Source organism: Patagioenas fasciata, chromosome 6 (assembly GCF_037038585.1).
Source record: "Patagioenas fasciata isolate bPatFas1 chromosome 6, bPatFas1.hap1, whole genome shotgun sequence".
Classification (NCBI taxonomy): Eukaryota; Metazoa; Chordata; class Aves; order Columbiformes; family Columbidae; genus Patagioenas; species Patagioenas fasciata.
The window spans coordinates 7849822-7869158 of NC_092525.1; the positions used below are offsets into that span (position 1 = coordinate 7849822).

Genomic DNA, 19337 nt, shown 5'->3' on the forward strand with positions numbered 1-19337 from the left:
TTTGCTTACTTTGATTCAGTAGGTAAATAATGAAAAAGTCAATGGCAAACCCCCTAGAACAATTGAAACCTTAAAGAGCACTAACATTAGCAGGTACTTACAAACTGTCTTCCGCTAAGAACGAGATGAAAATACACTAATCAAGAACTATATTTCTCCGGGATGCTTCTGGGCGCTGCGCTGCCTCCGGGCGTGCGTGGCTGCCTTCCCCTACATGGCAGCCAATAGACGGGCTCTTTTTAATTAAGATTTTACTGCTGTAATTGGGGGAAGATGGAGCGGCACCGTTGCATGCAGCCCTCTCAAACTTTTGCAGGGGAGCAGCGATGCACAGGAAGCCTTTAGGTGAATTAACGGGAGTGAGGAAATAAACACCGGGAGGATCATGTCTTCCTAAAGGAAAAAAAAATAACAAAGCCCAACAAACCGTGTCGTGTTTTATCGAGCTGCCCCAGATGTGAGCACTGAGTCGCGGGCGCCGACTCCGTGCGCTTCTGGAGGCTGCCAGAGTCAAATACACGCCGGGGATAATGAAGCAGCCACAGGGACGCTACGCAACGAAACGCGGCGTTTCTTCTCGTTCCTGTAACGAAGTGACGCCGCTTTTCATGCACCTGGAGGGCGCGGGCTGCCCAAAGCGGGGACCGCGCTGTGCCCCGTAATTCCCGGCTCTGTGCGCCACCGGCCCGGGGTCTCCGCGGGGCCAGCGGCCGCCTGAGCCCGGCTTGGGCACGGCCTGGGGACGGCTTGGGCACGGCTCTGGCCGTGGGGGGACCTGCTCGCCCCGGCCTCCCTGTGCCAAGCCTGGGCTGCTCCTCCGGGGCTCGGCGAGCCCCGATGCGGGGGAAGCGAGGAGCTGGGTCCATGCCTTTGCTTTTCTCCTGGCTTTGGCGGTGGTGGAAGGAGCTCCCAGAGCCAAGTCTCGGGGGCTTTAAAGTTGCATTTCCCTGAGTTTGGAGGAGTGAATTCTTCTTTCCTCGTAACCTCGCGGCGTCCCGTGCAGCGGGAGCACGGCTGCTCTGTGGGTGCCTAAAACAAACATCCCCTCCTCCAAGAAAGAGACAAGAACAGAGATGTAAACGAAGATTTTATTGTGCCTGTCAAACAGAAATTAATTGCAGTAGGAGAGAAGGGAGGAAGACGGCTGGTGCAGCAACGGCAACCCCTCCACTGCCTCCCGTGCGTACTCTCACACGCAGAGGGCTCTGTCAGGCCGGGACGAAGCTGGAAAAAGCCCTTAACCCGTGGGCAGCCCTGGCCGCGGCTTTGCTGATCCGGGCTAACACACAGTCCCGTTGTGTTTTGCTTGATTAAAATCTGTGGAATGTGTGCACCCTTTGTCGAGGCTCGCAGTGAAAGTTTCCAAAGGAAAATAAGGAGAGGGAATAAATTATTATTATTATTATTAATATATCAAATCAGTGAACGGTGAGACTCCGGATTCCGAGGCTCTCCTTTTTTACAGACGCTTTGTAAGAAAACAACAACAAATTAGTTAGATCGCGTTTGAAAGTGACCAGGGCTGGAAAGAGGAAAACCCGGGGCTGGCGGAGAAATGTGACGAGTCCAGAGCGGGTCGGGAGTGACCCCGGTGGTAGCGGCGCCTTCCCGGGAGCGGCGGCTTCGCCTCAGCCCCCGAACCCTCCGGGCGCTCACCCGGGGCTGCTGCCGGCCCCTGAGGGGGTGGTGGGGAAAGTCAGAGGGTGGAAAAACGTTTAATGCTCTGGATATATCAGGGAAGCTTGAAACAAATGTCCTCAGTATTTGCTGAGTCCTGAGGCTGCGTCGCATTTTCCTGAAATAAACGTTTGTTGAATAAAACCCGGCTATTTCGATGTTGTATTGATACAGAGCATAGTATTTAAAAGCGATATACGGTTGAGTGTTTTGGATGAGGAGGTGGTGGTAGTGCTGACTGGATAAACATCAGAAACAGGCACTGGGTGTTGATGTGCACAGCGCTAGGACATTGTGTCCTGGCTCCGGCAATACAGTCACTGAGGGACGTGCGGCGTGAGGCTGCGGAAACTGTGTGTAACGTGTTGGGATAGAGATGCTACACATTATGTGTTCAAACTTCTACACCGCCCTTTGCAATTTCACTGGCTGCTTAATGTTTGTTTAATTTAATTTAATTTTATATATTTTTGGACACATCTGTTTCCAAAATATATCGTTTAAATACCTCGTAAACGGGAAAGATAACCCAGCCGTTTAATTTAAATCAAAGCTGAAAGAAAAGGGAAGCGGGTGAATCAGCGTAACCCATGTCCTGTGTTGTTGGTAATGGGAGGCTGCCTCGGCGGGAAAGGGAAAGGTATTTGCAGAAAAAAAACCACCGCAAACCCCAACAAAACTGCCAGGAAGAAGGTACAATATTTTATCAGTGGTAAACCAACATGAAGAAATATTTTAAATGTTTCTCACTCATTCTGATTGAGGTCTAGGGATTCCAAATTAAATCACATGGTTTGAGTAATTGTCCCCAGAGAATAAAATTACTGGTTGCGAATAAAATTAAGTCGGATATTTTGACTCCGCGGCTGTATTAAATAAAGGTGTTATAACACCTAAATCACGAGAAGTGGCTGGCAGCTGCACACACAGAAAGTCGTGTGGGAAAGCGCTCATTTCGGGGGGAAGAAAAATAAAACGGGAAGAAGGATGTATGTGTAATAAAAATACTGAGAAGTTGGAGGGCTCTGCAATCGTGCTTCTCGCACCCACAGGAGTGTGACAAAAGGGAAGGGACAGCGGAGCATCAGCGAGTGCCGCTCGTCCTGCGGCCGTTCCGCGGGTGACCGCGGCCATGCGCGCTGCCCGGGCCGCGCAGGGAGCGCCGGGCACGTCCCGAGCGAAACGGGGCTTCCTCTCCTCCCGGCCCGGGTGCCCGGGTCCCGCGGGAACGGCAGCTCGCCCGGGGAAGCCCACGCAGGGAGGCGGCGGGCGAAGGTCTCGCGGTGTGGGGATGCTGAGGCGGCCAGAGGGACGCTCTTAGCGACCCTTCCCGTTACGGACACATGTAACAACTCAAAAAAGTGGTGAGGAGGATGGAGAACCCTCGTGGGAAACGAGGAGAGCCCTGGGGAAAGGAAACGGCGTTATTTCCCAGCCAAGCTGCCCAAGTGCTACCTCCTCCCCGTCACCCGCGAACGTGACGTCAAACCCGGGTGGTTAATGCTAAAACAAAAGCTCCGTGGTTAATATACAGTTACGAGCCAGACAGCCTCCTCCTCAAAAATCAGCCCCTCGGGTTTATCGGCCCCGCGGGGAAGCGCCTGTTGAACATGTAGCCGCGCAAACAGCTGGCGGGAGAAAGAACGAACTGCGCTTGCTGGGAGCGAAGGGCGGGCAGGGCTGTCCGGGTACAGCGCAAGAAACGCGGAAAATCGCACTCACCTCGGGCTCCTGCTGCGGCAGCGCCGGTAAAATTCACCTGCAGCTGTGGAGTGAGGGAGGAGAGGGGAAGGAAGGGAGGAAAGAAGGAACGGAGGAAGGGAAAAAGGGAGGAAGGGGGAAGAAGGGAGGAAAGAAAGAAGAAAGGAAGGGAGGAAAGGAGGGAAGAAAGAAGAAAGGAAGGGAGGAAAGGAGGGAAGAAAGAAGAAAGGAAGGGAGGAAAGAAGGAAGGAAGGGAGGAAAGAAGGAAGGAAGGGAGGAAAGAAGGAAGGAAGGGAGGAAAGAAGGAAGGAAGGAAAATGGAAGGAGAGAGGCATCATTACCTACTATTATAAAGTAACATCTCTGAGGGGAGAAGGGGAAACCATAAATTGAATTGTCATCTTCCACAGTATATTTTCCCCCACCCTTTTGACAAGTGACACCCAGGGAAAACAAAACAAAACAAAAATCACACACCCCCCCTCCCCCCAGATCAAAACCGGGCAGCAAGGTAAACACCATTTCCACTGGATTAACGAACAAAAACCCAAACCAAACCCCAAACACAGAGGAAAACGCAGCCGGGCTCTCAGGCAGCGCGCGGTCGGTCAGGTTTTGCACGCACACACGCACGCGGATCGGGACCCCACGCACACGCGCGGACACCGCGCTCCCCCCAGGACCCTCCGCGCGCGCGGGCAGCCGCCGGGCGGCCAATCAGAGCGGCGCTTCCCGCCCCTGGCCAATAGCAGGCGCCACATTGTTGTCAAATGTTGCCTAATGGCAACGCGGGCGCGACAATAGCGCGAGTGGCGGCGCGCGGCGCGGCGGGCAGCGCGCTCTGCCCGCAGCTCCTCCGCACGCGCCGGGCGACGCGGGGCGGCGGCGGCTCCCGGGGGGCCCTGCCCGCTCCGGCCCTGCCGGCCGTTCCGCCCGCTCCCACCCCGGCCGCCTGCACGGGCCCCCTGGCCCTCGGCCCGGCTGCGGTGCTGCTGCTCAGGAGACTGGGTGATTTTTTTGGATTTTAGCCTCCGCGAGGGATCCTGCTGTTGAAGGTGCCGGATTGCTCTTTGAAGGGACGCTTTTAGTCTGTGGTTGTAGCCACAGGGGGAAGGGGGGAGCTGAGTGTAGGGAACCGCTCGGGTTTCCACCGGGGCGCCGCGGGGAGCGGACGGGAGAGCTCGGGATCGAGCCCGGCGCGATGGACTTGGCGCTGCGCTCCCAGATTTGCGCGGGAAGCAAGGCGGCGAGAGAGATCTAAGTTTTCTTGGATTTTCTTGTCTTAGATTCGCTTTTCGGGAGCGGAGGGGAGGAGGGCGCAGAAAGGCTCCCGACGGCGCCCTCCTCGCTTGAACCGCACTCCGGAGCCGTGTGCAGGTGTTCAGGGGCGGGGAGCGAGGAGGAGGGACAGGCGCTTGGCTTTGCGCGCCCGCTCCCGGGGCTCCGTGTGTCCCCCACTCGTGATCGCGCCTGAAAGCGCCGGGAGCTTGTTCTGGTTCGCAGAGGGGGCTCCCCCGCCCCTGTTTGCTTTGGGGGAGGCCAGGAAGGTGGGTCGCTCTTGCGGGGCGCGCTTGCCAAGATGGAGCTACGGTCGGAGCTGCCCAGCGTGCCCGCCGCGCCCCCCCCGGTACCCCCTAGCTCGGTGGCGGCGGCGGCCGCTGCAGCGGCGGCCACGCTGCCGGTGAGCGTAGCCGGGAGCCTCCTGCGGGCGCCACCGCTGCTGCTGCGGGCGGCCGAGAAGTACCCGCGGACGCCCAAGTGCGCCCGGTGCCGCAACCACGGGGTGGTGTCGGCGCTGAAGGGCCACAAGCGGTACTGCCGCTGGAAGGACTGCATGTGCGCCAAGTGCACCCTCATCGCCGAGCGCCAGCGCGTCATGGCGGCCCAGGTGGCGCTGCGCCGGCAGCAGGCGCAGGAGGAGAACGAGGCCCGGGAGCTCCAGCTGCTCTACGGCACCGCCGAGGGGCTGGCACTGGCGGCCGCCAACGGCATCATCCCGCCCCGGCCCGCGTACGAGGTCTTCGGGTCCGTCTGCGCCGGGGGCGGCGGCGAGGGAGCCACCGGCGCCTCAGGTAAGGCCGCGCTGTGCGCGCTCGGGGGAGCCCGGGGACGGAGATGGGGAGAAGGGGCGGGGGTAGTCGCGGACCTGCGGGCGCATCGGGCGAGTGACCCCGCCGACAAGCGGGGCTCGCCTGGGGCAGCCGCACTGATGGTCTCTTTCCTTCTCCCCTCCCTGCCCCGCAGAGTCCAAGATGCAGAAGTTCGAGCTGTTTCCCAAGACGCTGCTGCCCAGCCGCGCCGTTACCCCGCAGCAGGCGGGCGGGAAGCCCCTGTCCCCGGACGGCGAGTCTGTGCCCGGCACCTCCTCCCCAGAAGCTCGCCACGGCTCGGGCTCGGAGAACGGGGACGGCGAGTCCTTCCTGAGCTCGCCCGTCTCCAAGGGCCCGAAGGAGGGGGAGGAGAGCCCGGGCTCCATCAGCCCGCTGGGCTCGGACTCGGGCTCGGAGGCGGACAAGGACGAGCAGGACCCGTCGCCCTCGGCCGGCGGCCGGCAGCGGACTCCCATCGACATCCTGACGCGCGTCTTCCCGGCGCACAAGCGCAGCGTGCTGGAGCTGGTGCTGCAGGGCTGCGGCGGGGACGTGGTACAGGCCATCGAGCAGATCCTCAACAACCGCGGCCCGGAGAAGGGCCCCGAGGAGGGGTGGGCCCGGGACGGCGCCTTGCAAGGCCTTCCGCCCACCCCCGCCGCCGCCCACCACCGGCCCTTGATAGCCGGCGCCATGGCCCCCGCCATCGGCACGCTGGGCAGCCGCTCCGCCTTCTCGCCCCTGCAGCCCAACGCCACGCACTTCGGGGCCGAGGCCGGCGCCTACCCGCTGGGCACCCACCTGGGACTCAACCCCCTGCGCCTCGCCTACTCGGCACACAGCCGGGGACTGGCCTTCATGACCCCCTACTCCACGGCCGGGCTGATGCCCACCCTCGGGTTCCGGCCCCCCGTGGACTACGCCTTCAGCGACCTCATGCGGGACCGCTCCGCCGTGCACAAGGAGCAGGTCTACTCCGGCGGGCTCTACGGGCCCATGGTCAACAACACCCCCGAGAAGCAATAGCGGGGGCGGCTTCCTAGAGCTCATCTGTGTAGAGGTAGCTAGGTAGGCACGGGTGGACGGACGCCGGTGGCTTTCTCTCCCCTCTTCCCCGTACAGGCCATGGTTGCGCGCAGAGCCTGGTGCGGACAGGCGTAGGTGTATTAAAATGGTGATAAAGGTGCACTTTCATTGTCCAGACATGAATCACTCTTTGTTGCTTATGGCCATAAGCATGGATATCCTTGGTGCGTCGTGGGGTGTGTATGCACACACACGCTCTTTCCCACACACATACATATATATATGTATACTAGCAAGTGTATAATGTTATAAAATGGAAATCTAAGTTATTAATGTAACTTGTAGGTGAACTTGGTATTAACGTTAAGCTAAAGGTTAGGCAGCTCATTGTAATACTTACCAGGCATATAGATTAAACATATTGTCAAATTGAAAGCCTTTTCCTTCCTGCCCCAAGAAATGTTACGATCTGTATATAACATTGGAAAGTAGATATATTTGTAACTGTCCGTAGGACCCTGGCGCCAATGGTGTATGACGGTTTAATAAGGCTCCTTCATTTGTGATCTGCAAGAAAATTGCTTTCTTGTTCCGATGTAGCAAACTTCTTGCTGTTTCTAACAGGTAATTCTGTGTTTCCATTTCATAGAAATAAATGTTATTTTCTATTATAAAAAAAAAAAATTGATCTTATAAATGGCAAGTGGTATTTTATGAGACAGTGGAAATGTGTTTTGGGAAATTCATTTGACAAGTGCAGTCAATATTTAAAGGAGTTCACGCAATTAGCGCAAACATGTTTGCTACATTTTTATCATGGTCAAAACGGATATTATTCGGAAAATTTATAAATAAAAAGGAAGTGTACAAACCAGAGCAATTTCGTTATCAGCCAAAATTGTCAATCACGTTTATTTCTGGTTCTGGTCTTTTTATTACTTATGCCAGAAAAAAAAAAAAAAGAGAGAGAGGTGTAATTTTAAATTGGGCTTTTTCCTTCAATATCTTGCCGATTTTTGTTTTATTTAGGAGATCTGGCGTTGTCGCAGAGAACAAAAAGCACCGTTAAAGGAAAGCACGTCTTTCCGACCGAGGTTGTGTAGCAACGGAGAGGTACTTTTCCCTCTTATCTGAGATTCGCATGTGCTTTTTGATCGTTTCTCTATCAAGATAAGCGAAGGGATGTATAATAATGACTGTCGGGTTTAGAGAACGTAAAAACGTGTCAGCGCGACAGGCGGGAAGGAGTTGAGAGACCGCAAGTTCAGCGCGGGGCGTACGCGCTTGCTTTTATCCGTTTATTTTTTCCTCAGTGAGGTCTGACTGTTCTTCAGGATCGAAAAGTAAGAAAGCCGTTCCCCCTCTACTTATTTATTGATGTGTTTGTTGCGTGCTCCGTCCACCCAGAGAGCCGACCCTTCCGCAGTCCGGAGCGCGACTTTCTGATCAGTCCTGGGAGTGCTTGGCCCAGGAAAACTATTACTCACAAAGAACAAGTTCAGTGCATGGTCGAATTAAGACTGTAAAAGCTCCTAAGGTTGGTTGGTATGGAAACCTAATCCCACCGAACCGCTCCGTGGCACAGCTGGACTGTTTACTTTCTCACTTCAAATATAACTGTGTAAACATTGGCTCGGAGCTGGCAGCGCGGCTCCTACCAGCCCGTTCGCAGACTGCTGGCTCTGGGAGGGGACGCGTCCCGCCGGGGCTACTGGAGGAAGCCCCGTGGTAGAATCAAAGGACGGCAGCAAGTAAAACGCAATTCTTCCTTCCCTCGCGCAACTGATCACGCTGGATACAATTTAAAGAATTTTTTTTTAAGTAAATAAATATTACAGATTACACCCAGGTAAATTTTTTGACCCCGATCCATCCTGGGAGCAGCCAAATCAATATTACAAGGGAAACTTTTTTAAAGTCTCGTGTTCCAAGAGCGGGTGAAACTTAATATTACTACAATAAAACGGTTTAATAAAGAAGGGCTTTAATAGTGAGCTAATTTGATTGAGTTTCCTAATTCCACTTTAATTGGAAAAAGAGTTGTCTGTTTGGTTAAAAAGTGCCAGGGTTATGTTAGACTGGAAAAAAAAAAAAAGACGGACTTTGGGCATCTGAATAAACTTCTATTTTTTCCCGTTTGGTAGCTGACTTGGTGTGGGATGGGTTTCCACATCTGATGGGTTTCCATACCTGGGATTATGAACGGGCTACAAAGAGCTGCTACTTAAAGAAATCGGGTCGCCACATTTCTCCCATTCTAGCCCCGTTGAGAAGGGCTTAAGAACTGTTGATTTAACTCAGCTCCCCTTTTAATTATGAAAGCCATTCTTGTGTAGTTAGCCGAGCAGGACAATTTATCAGAATTGTTGCTGTGGCTTGGAGGTTGGCTCGGGCTTGGGTTTATACAACCGACAATGGGGATCACGACGGTTAACTTTCATATGGATAGTTTAGGCTGTTAAACCGGGGGGAGTTAGGAAGAAGGGTTAAGAGAACCTGATACATTGTCCCTATTGACGTAATTCTCATAGATTAAAAAAAAAATCCCTTAGGTTTGAAGCCGCCTCGGGGACGTTCATATACAGGAGCCTCTGGCAGAACACAAAATATTCAGGTCCCTTTTAGAGTAAAATAAAATACTGCCACTTGAATAAAAATCCGCGGAACAGAGTATAAATTATTTGTAACGCAGAGAGGCCGCGGGCGAGCGCCAGCAAACTTCCCTGTTAATTCAATCTGAATCCGCGGTCGCAGGAAGCGGCGGCGCCGGAACCGCGGGGATACATACAGTGGGACACGTTCTCCAGTTACATGAACTGCACGAGTGTTCAATATGAATCAGCCCTAATCCACAGCATAATGAAGATCAAATTAGACTAACCATTTAGTAGCGAAATGACATTTCTTCACCTGAAATGAACCTTTCCGTGCCCCGCTCGCTGTGGGCCCGGCCGGCCGTGCCGGAGCGGGGCAGCGGCTCCGGGCCGGGACCGGGACTGGGACCGGGACCGGGACCGGGACTGGGACTGACCGCCGCAGCCCGCCCGGCTGAGCGAGGCCGGGAAAGAGAGGCGGGGGTCGCTTTTACGGGCTGGTTGTTTTAAGTCCGAGGCGGGGAAGGCTCCGCTACCCTCCCACTCTTTCCCAAAGCCGCCTCTCCCTCGGCCCCTCCGCGCTCAATGCGCTCCCGTAAACCGGACTCGCTGCCGAGGCGCTGGGGATAAAGGAGGTTCGCAGTTCGTCTCTCCTCCGGCCTCGGCCCTGCCTTTTGCTCCACAGCAGCCCCGGCGAGCGCCCCGCTGGCTGCCGGGCCCCCACATTCCGGGGTGGAGACGGCGGGTGGGGAGGGCGGTGATGCCACTTCCACACTGTCCCCAGCAGCCGGTCCCCATGGCGGCAACCTTGGCTTGTTTTGGTGGAGGCCGAGGAGCGAGTCCCGACCCCCGCCCCGGCTCTCCCGCAGGCCCCGTTGCCGTGGCTGTCCCGGGACTTGAGGTTCCGTTTCACGGCCTGGAAACGGCCCCGCGTAGGGAAGGAGGGAAGGGACGGGCCTGTCACACGGGACGGGACGGGATGGCCCCGGGTGCCCCTCACCGGGGCGGGGCGGCCTTTGTGCCGGCGCTGGGCAAACACAGCTGCTGCCGGGCCCGCGGGGGCATCGCTGGGGTGACAGCGGCTTCTACCCGCCCCACTGCCCTCCCCTCGGCCCCGCTCCCGGACAGCTCGTTGTCCCCAGCGGTGGGTGTGAGCCCACGAATCCCCCGAGATGGTTTCATGGTGGGAGCGCAGCGCCGGGCCAGGAGTTCCCAGGGCACTTGTGTCAGGCACAGAAACTTCCCACGTCCTCCAGACGAGGGGACACCTCTGCCTCCTCTAATCATGCGGGCACCCCCCCTGTGTTGTCATAACGTCCCCATGGCAACTGCAGCAATTACTTCTGTGCCGGAACAACAATAGGAAAGTATTTAATATATTTAAATGTGATTAAGCAGGTGGAAAAAACGAGGAGGAGCAGCTCCACAGGACGAGCCGGCAAAGCCCGGCTGCGGGCAGCCCCTGCCCGCTCCCGCCGCCTTCGGCACTTTCAGAGCTCAACAGATGGAACCGAGCGCAGTGTAAATAGTCCCACGGGCCGCGGGACAGGCTGGTTTACTGTTTTCTGCCGCTTTTAACATCAGTCGAGGGGCTAGAAAGCTCATTTCGATTTCCATCTCCCCGTTTTATCCAGGTTTCAACAGAAAAATTAAAACTCTGTTGCAGAAATGATTTTTGCCCTTGTACTGTTCCCTTACAGTTTCCTCTTTGTTTTTCTATACCATTTTATTAGGGAAAATAAAAAAGCACGGTCTTGGGCGTAAGTTCGAAAACCAGAAATAGAAAACATGAAAAAAGCTGGAACTGCACAGTGATGTTTTGCATTTCATCTCCATAATGAGCTTCTTATGGGAAAAAAAAAATCAGTTTTAATCAGTGGTTTTAATATAAAAAACCATCCCTCTCAGGCAGTCCCCTCGTTTCTACGTTATCAGGGAAGCCAGTGATCCGTGGAGGAGATGCTCCTGACCAGGGAGCCGGGGTGGAGGATGCGACCTGCTACCGGTACCCCGGGAGCTGAGCAACCCGCGGCCTCGAATCCGCCGTTAAACTGTGCGGTTGGTGGCTGGATGCGGTGGATTTCCCGTGGGCGGTGGGAAGGGTGGGCGTGGTGCCGATGCGGGGCAGGTGTGTTAATGCGAGGGAGGTGGCCGGGGCTCGGGGGAGGTTAAAAGGCGAGGGAAGGAGCTGGCACAGCTTGGCTAACGCAGGGGCAAGGTGCCGCGGCTGGAGAAGGTAGGTTTGTGAGAAAGCCAACTGCTGAAGGTGGAGGAAGAATAGAGGGAAGGAGTGAATTCCAGCACAGGAGAGTGGGGCAAGGGGCTCATGTGGTCTCTGGGTCACAAGAGCTGATGGAGAACTCAAATGCAGTAGTAAAGGCTGTGGAAATACTTGTGAATCACTAAAATAAGGTATCAGTGTCTGTATTACAAGACTGTAATGGAAATGTTGTGTTACTTGCTGGACATCGACTTGAAGGACAGCCATGTTCATGAAAGGTGTAAGGCAGTTCCTTGGGCTGTAGTAAAAGTTTATAATAATTTCCCTTTCCCGAGTGAACCTGTAAGAGTTGATCATACTCTGCACAGGCTGAGTGAGGAAATGCTGTGTGTCAGGACTTCGATTTTCAAGGAAACTGGGAAGAAGCTTTAGTTTCAGCTGTAGTAACGCTGGGTCCTGCTCAGAGGTCAGGAGATTCAGTTACATGCGTGTTCATAACACAGGCCTAGGGCTGAGCAGGTGGTCACCAATGTAAAATGGTGATGGGTGTTTTTATGGTGACTCTTTGATTGCTCATGTGGAAGCAAGTACACCAAGAGAGATGAGAATGCTGAAAGACAAGAAGATATTGCTAACAGTCTTAACTGCAAAAGGCCACTTGTGAACCATTTCTAACCACAACGGAGTCTCAGGCCTGCTCTATCCAAATGCTTGAGTAAACTCGTGTTCTTCCTTACCCCAGGTGTGAATTTGGCAGATAGGGACAGGGGCAGGATGAGACACCTGCCCAGGGGATAATTCTGTTTGGAATGTTGTTTTGTGCAGTATTGGCTTTACCTGTATGTGGGAGCTAGAGTCTTATCTGAGATTTTATCTTAGCTCCTTGCAAACTCTAAACTACAGGGGGGAAAAACATTGCTTCCTGACAACCCTGTTTTGATGGTCTGGAAAAGCAAAATCTTGTCATATACCGGTTTATGGATTAGTTTTCTGTGCGAGGTGGTGATATGTGGGGAATGTTCTGATTCCTTGCTTCACACAGAAGCTCTGCCTGAACTCCGGGATGCAGCCCGGGGGGCTAAGGATGGATCCTTTGCATATTCTCAATGCGTGTATGTTTGTAGTTAGGGTGGATCTGGAGGGGTTTTTTTCTGTCTTACATTCTCTCGTTTCTTGTTTTGGATGTTATGTGCTGTAATGCTTATCAGAATTATGCTGAAGGTTGTTTCTGCATGGTTATTTTTATTTTCTCTCCTTTTTTTTTTTTTTTTAAATTTTTTTCCTCAAAACGTGAATGGATTAAAAATGACTGGGCAAAAGTATCGACGAGTTTTAGAAAAAGACTGAAAAATACATTAAAAATGGATTACCCAAAGTCTTATTGGCCATCAATAATTACAAATAATTACGAATCTGCTATGCATGACTTCAGAAATGTGCAAACCGGGGTAGGTTTGTGGCAGCAGGGCAGGCTCCTGGGTGGGGAAGAGGGAGATGGAGAGGGATCCAGGAACAGAGTGCGGATCTTTCCGTGTGGTCTGACAGGCAGATGGGAAGCACGAGTTACAAAGGCTTTTTAAAAGATCTGCTTGGGGTGTATGTTTACAGAGAGATTTAACAAGACTGGCTGGCCTTAAAATGCTGGGTTTGTTGCTAAAATCAGATGTTTGGCAGTGAAATGGGGCACTGTCCCTGGACCAGAGTACGGGAGAGGCTCACAGAGATTCAGCAAGACAGGAGCAGGGCCCCTACAAACCGTTCAGCAGATCCCGAAAAGGGTTAGGGGTCAGCGGGACCCGCGGCCAGGGCGCGAGGAGGGTGCGACCCTGCCGGGGAGCGATTCGGAGCTTCTGACCAAGAGAACAGCGGCAGCACGAGGAGGCAGAATGAGCTCGGATTTGTGCAGCAGGGACTCACTGGTGGAACAGCCTTGTAAGGAGCAAAGGTATCGAAATGTTACCTCGCTTTCTTGTCGGCGGGATATAGGATATTGATTTCCTCCCACAGCCTGGGGAACCCCGTGGTTTACCTTGGGTAGAACCTATGGATTTCCTCAGTTTTCTAAATCTCCTACTTGAAAGGTTAGCTGTATTTACAACCAAATGAATGGGGCAAATAGTGGAGATGATAATTTAAAGAGCCTTTGCTGTGTAACGGGAGAGTCAGAGAGCTTATACTAGTTATGAGAATCCAAATAAGAACCTGTTCAATGGGATAAATGGCACATCATCTGGCACACAGAGGATGGAATGAAATCGGAGTGCTCAGTCAAGTCTACTAGAATGAAGTTACAAGATGCCTGCTTTTTTTTTCTGCTTAGAACGATGTATTATGTTTATCTCTCTAGTCATTCTTTTTATGCACATTATGAAGCTTTACTTTGACACAGAAAACAAGCCTAACGCAATGGGGCTGAGGATGGGAAAATGCTCCGGTGGATTTGGCAGGCAAACCATGGCCCCCGCCCCTCCCTGAGGTCTGTCCCTCTCTTCATGAAAGCTTCACCTTGACCAGTGAGGATCAGAGAGGTGTTTTCAGGACCTCTTCTCTACAAATACTGTATTATAGCCGCCTTCCTGTTCAGTGGGTGAGAAAGATCTCGAAACACTAGTTTAATTTATTTTTCCAGATCCATTGGAAAACATCTTAGGAAGTGTTAGTATGACTCTGCTGTATTTGGGGGAAAATTCATCAGTCATGTGTCTTACAGGCATAATCTGTTGCACAAAGCATGTCAGACAAATAAATCAGCCCAGCTGTAATTTGCTGGGAGTGTAATGGTATCCAAATATTCAGGACGTACCCCTGCCCATGGCAGGCACTGGGAGAAGCTGGCGAAGGCGTTACGGTGCATTTCACCACTGTTCAGGTATTTCCCAAGTGTTACATGAACGTGCCCATGGATTCTGGTGCCAGACCAGATTGTACATTAACTGCCCCGCTGGGATTCTGTGCTGCTTTCGGTTTGGCTCCTGATTTCTCTCCTGGGAGAGAGCTCAGCTACTCTTTTTCTGTTGGTGTTCAGTACCTTGATCACCAAAGGAAGAACTTTCTTTATCTTGACTTGTAAGGATACGTACATCTTCAACCTGGCAAGAGTTTGAAACCTGTGTGATGTTAACAGCCCCAGCTAGCGGGATTGTTTCTGACTGTAGAGCGGGGCTGGTGAAATGGGGTACTTGGCTTTAATGAGCTAGAAGTCTGTGGTGAGGGAGTCGCTGAGCGATAGGTGTGTTCTTAAAAGCAGGGCTAGCTGGGGACCCAAGGGTGTCCTAGGAGCCTCATCACCTCTGTTATTTTATTCCTCTTGCTGAAACGTCAAAGCAAAGTTAGTCCTGGTTAGATGGACTGAACTGAACAACAGCACATGGTGTTTCACAAGCTGCAGAAAGCTGAGGCTGATGTAGTGAAACCATTGGTGAAACGTCTGGTCTGCCTGGCTGCCTCAGCAGGATGGGCGCTGGTGGCGAGATGGGCGCTGCCTCAGCAGGATGGGCGCTGGTGGCGGGATGGGCGCTGGTGGCGAGATGGGCCCTGGCTCCGATGGGCGCTGGCGAGATGGGCAGAGGCGCTCTCGTTAGGAAGCTGCCTGCTGGAACTCTCCAGCCATCTGGCACCCAACTGCAACAGTAAGAGAGATGCTGTTGGTGGTTTCCAGTCCCTGTTTTGCACAGAGCCGTCTTTGTTGACTGTCTCTGTTGTCTTGCAGGTGTTCATGGTATCATTTATATATTTTTCAGACCTTAATTGAAACTCATGCTCCACCAACCCAACAATTAACTTTGTTATAACAGAAATGAAATCTATAGGAATTTTTAAGAGCACTTTTTTTTTTTAGGCAGATCCTCAGATTGTGTGTTAAATTTGGAATATTTGCAATTTTAACCCCCGGACTACTGCTGTGCTTTTTCTTTATTTTTAGAAGTTGCTTACAGATGACTTTTTGGCTCTCTTGCTCTCTGGTTTTGAATATTGCTTGTTATTTTTGTAAACAAGTTGTGGCAACTCTTTTTCTTAAAGCTTCTGAATGCTTCATGAGCAACAGTAACAGTGAAAATACTGGATCGGTGCATATCACCCTGACTGGTGGTGTAAAGCATCCTGGCTGGTGGTAACTGGGTTTTATTTTGCCACAAATCACAATGACTTGGTGTCTTGTATTGGTTTAATTTCTGGTGTAACTGGGTCTCTCAGGTGTTACATGTGTGGGTTCTGGGCTCACTTGGGCAAGAAGCACCTTTGCTTCTTCAGAAAGCCGAGCACAGAGTGTCTTGGAGCAGCAGGAACAGCACCATGTGCGTCCCGTGGCAGGAACACGCTGCTGGTGCCAGTGGGTGTCAGCTCCTGACTCGTTCCGAGATTAATCTGAAAATGAGATGATTATTGAAATAGGTATAACTGATACTTCAGTTGACTGTGGTACACTTAAAGCATCTTAATTTTGTATATCAAGCCGTTTGAAAGGTACAATTATTCCTTATCTTAGCAGGCTGGCTTGTTTAACTTTCACTGCATTATTCTGATGGAATAAGAATGAGATACTGCTGTTGCAAAGGAACACTGGCACCTTGTGAATAGGGAAGCGGTGAGGTTTTGCAGTGAGAGCCGCGCATGGTCTCAGAAGATTTTGTTTGTGTACTGAATTCTGCTGATTTCCCAGCACTGTGACCTTGAGCCACTCAGAGCAATTTCTATCTATTTTTTGAAGTGACTGCTAGTACTGACTGTCTCCAGTTTCAGTATGCGACATAAGGCTCGAATTGCAGACTTCTGTACTACTTGAGTGTTTACTTTTAATAAGGGTCCTAATTAAGTGTGCAATCTCTGTTGCAGGAAAGCTCTCCTGGACACTGTCTTCATTCATTAAAATGTGTCAGATTCCTCAGAGTTTAGAGCAGAGCTCTAACAATGGCAAGAGAGACCCTATTTCCTGAATATATACTAAACATATGCCAAAGAATATGCTTGTTAATAAGTACTCGTTCAGTGATAAAGTATAGCAACAAGGGGCTGTATATTTCCTCACTTTGTGCTATGCGAGCAGAGCCCCCGCCTCGGCTCAGGAAGCTCTACTGTTGTGAGACGCGGAAAAGTAAAATACCCTTTCCTTTATAATCAGTCATTCCAGCTCTGTCTAATTAACACTTCTTAGTGTTAATTGTAACCCCCTGTTCTGTGCTTTTCAGGGACAATATTTCCCAGGTACTGCTGATGAAATGTCAGGCAGAGGTAATAATTCTGTTTTCCTTGCTATTATAACATTGTGTTGTAGATATAGTTATACACAGAGATACGTGCCAATCAACCAACAGAGCAAACAAGAGGAAGTAGTACAAATCTCCCCTTAGAGAGGTCCTTAGGCAGACAATGAATTATGAGCTCTCTGCCTGGAGAACCTGCAGTGAAAATGGCTATTCCTACTGGCATACCTCACTGTGATTAAAAACAATGAGTAGCCTGTTTTATTAAATCAGTAGACTGACCAGGGTGGAGAGGCGAGGGGTCGAAATACAGCGGTGTTGTGTGTTTGTTTTTTGAGGTCTGTACAGAACAGGAGGGCTGTTCGTGTGCCTTGGGCAGCTCCAAGCTCTTTGCCAAAAATACAGGGACAGTAAATCAGAGCTGGCTTTGTTTGGAATTGTTTCACAGTGATGTGGAAAAGCAGGTGAGCACTTGCCCAGTAAATATGCTGCTCGAACACGGAAAGCCTGATTCGATAGTCATTCCGTGTGCTGATAGTATGGTCACTCAGCACACGAGAATCGCTATTCAAGAGCAAAGGAATTATAGTTAAGAAAAACACAGCTGAGAAACGTGAGGGTTTTTGAAGCTCTTCTGGAACATCTTGTGTTATTTTACTGACCTGGGTGAAGACCTGAGCACCATACAATACAAGTCCCTGTTCTCAGTTTCCTTGTGCCCTGCATCCAGCTCTTTCCTGAAGACCAAGTAGGTTTACACAAGCGTAAACCAGGGGGTTCACCAGCCTTTCAGGAGTGCACCCCCCGTATACAAACAAGGAATTGCAAAAGGGGTGCACAATATACATGTTGAATTTCATCTTATTCAATTGGAACTCTGTCAAAACGAAAGCTGACTTACTTAGGGGAAACAATTCCGCGCTGAGGAAAAGAAATAGTTTTGGCAGGCCACGTATCTTGGGGTTATCTGTTAATAACCTGAAGAGTGACATGGCTGTGAACAGTATGAAATTGTTGTTGGACATATCCAGTCCCCGTAGATTATCTATCCTGAATTAAGTAAAAGCTGAAGAAAAGAGTCTCAAATGACGCGTTTGTTCCTATCTTTGTTATGCTTTTGTTTGAAAAGTCATTTTCTATATTCAGATACTTTTTTTCTTCCTTTATGAAAGAACTACAGAAATAGGGAACTGCATTCCCAGAACATTTTGTCTGAAAAAGGGTGGAAGAGGAAAGAAAAGGCGATTCAGGTGTATCAGTTCTGCAGGAGTGAGGTCCAAGGGAACCAAAACCCCAGGACTTTAAAGAGTTTGGCTCTGAGCATTATGGTTCAGATATTTTTTCCCTTAATGATAGTTGTGTCTGGTGTTCAGTATTGTTGAAGATATCATTGTCATGAAAACACTCTGGCCAGAGTGTTGGACAGAAAGCTTTCAACAAACAGCTCATAATGTGACCAAAAGAAGGGAGGGTTTTTTCCTCCCACAGCAATACTATTTTCTCCTCCAGCTAGTTTGTGTTTTAATTGGCACTTTAACAGAATCTCTTCAGTAACTGTGTCCCCAGCTCTTAAACCTGCAGCCCTTCTCTCTGGGTTAGGCAGCACATTGCTGTGGTTGCACGGGATACAGTTTTCAAAGTGTCTTCTACCTAATTGCCGTTAAAATCCCTTTGAAAACCAATCTCAGTAGGAACCGGGTTTCTTCAGAGAGTTTTTTCCTGAGGTTTAGTTACCAAGTAGCCGTGCAGGATGCTTGAAAGGGCTCAGGAAGCGCCTCTCTCCCAGGAGTGGCTCAAAGGGATGATTAGGAGGATGCAGGAGCTTGGGTTTGTAATAGTGGTTGTTTCTCCTAATCCTCTTTATTTCAGCAATCATATATAAAACTTTAAAGGTGCCTGCTGAGCTCTTGTTCAACCGGTGGCAGTGGAAGTGCAGAGGTTAAGAGGTGTCCCCCTTGCAAGCCAACGCAGAAGATGATGTGGCTGTGGTTCGGGCACCCGATGGCAGCTTGGGAGGCTTGGGATGGAATTCCTGTTCTACAAAGAGCTCCTGTGGGCCCCAGGGGAGTTACCTGGGCTCAGGTGAAGTACCAGGTCCTCCTCAGCCCAAACTCGCCTGACGTGCGGTAGCTAGTTAGCGTTTGACAGAGAAACAGGAGCGGTTACTGCGCCTGGCAGATGTGAACTGTGAGTGCTGGCCAAGGTTAGTGACTTATTCAGTATGCTGTAGTATTGAAAGGATTTTCTTTGAAGATTTGACTCTTGAAGTCCTGGTATTCCATAAGAACTTGAGATTTGGCTCTTAAGCAAAGTTATAGCTGTCTGGTTGAGGGAGGAAAAAATGAAGTAATCAACCACAAAGGCCTGATAAAATGAAGGGAGTGACATGGCTATTAGAATGTTGTTTGGAGCAGTTCAAGACCAGGTCTGAGTTGTTCAGGATCCAGGCTGGCAGCACCAGCAGGCAGGGTCTTGCCCGCTATCAGGAAGTGAAAGCAGCCGATGTCTCACACTGGCTTCCAAGATCCAGCGTTTCAGATCTAAATAATTTACATGGTTAATGAATAATAAATTTAATAGTAATGATTAAGGCAGATGACTCCTTGTTCAGTTAAATGGTCGCAGCCAACCAGAAAATGTGCGTGGTGTATACGTGCTGCCCCCCTCCTCCACGTCTGCGTGCATTCATCCTTTGACAAGCTCGTCTAATGCTGTGGGTGATTCGCTTTGCCCTCAGCACCTCACCCTTCCCTGCTGCACCCCTGGCTGCAGCAACGCGCTTGCTTTGGAGAAGGGCAGCTCATTAAGTTAGAGCACAGTGCTCTCT

General features: G+C 51.2%; 1 protein-coding gene across 1 annotated transcript; it reads left to right on the forward strand.

The window, feature by feature from the left end:
• Window positions 1–4246: 4246 nt before the first annotated feature.
• On the forward strand, window positions 4247–8637 carry DMRTA2 (DMRT like family A2). The gene is made up of 2 exons (XM_065842341.2): window positions 4247–5450; window positions 5623–8637. Exons 1-2 carry the CDS (start codon window positions 4958–4960, stop codon window positions 6492–6494), a joined length of 1365 nt encoding a protein of 454 aa, XP_065698413.1. The 5' UTR covers window positions 4247–4957; the 3' UTR covers window positions 6495–8637.
• The last annotated feature ends 10700 nt before the right edge of the window (window positions 8638–19337 follow it).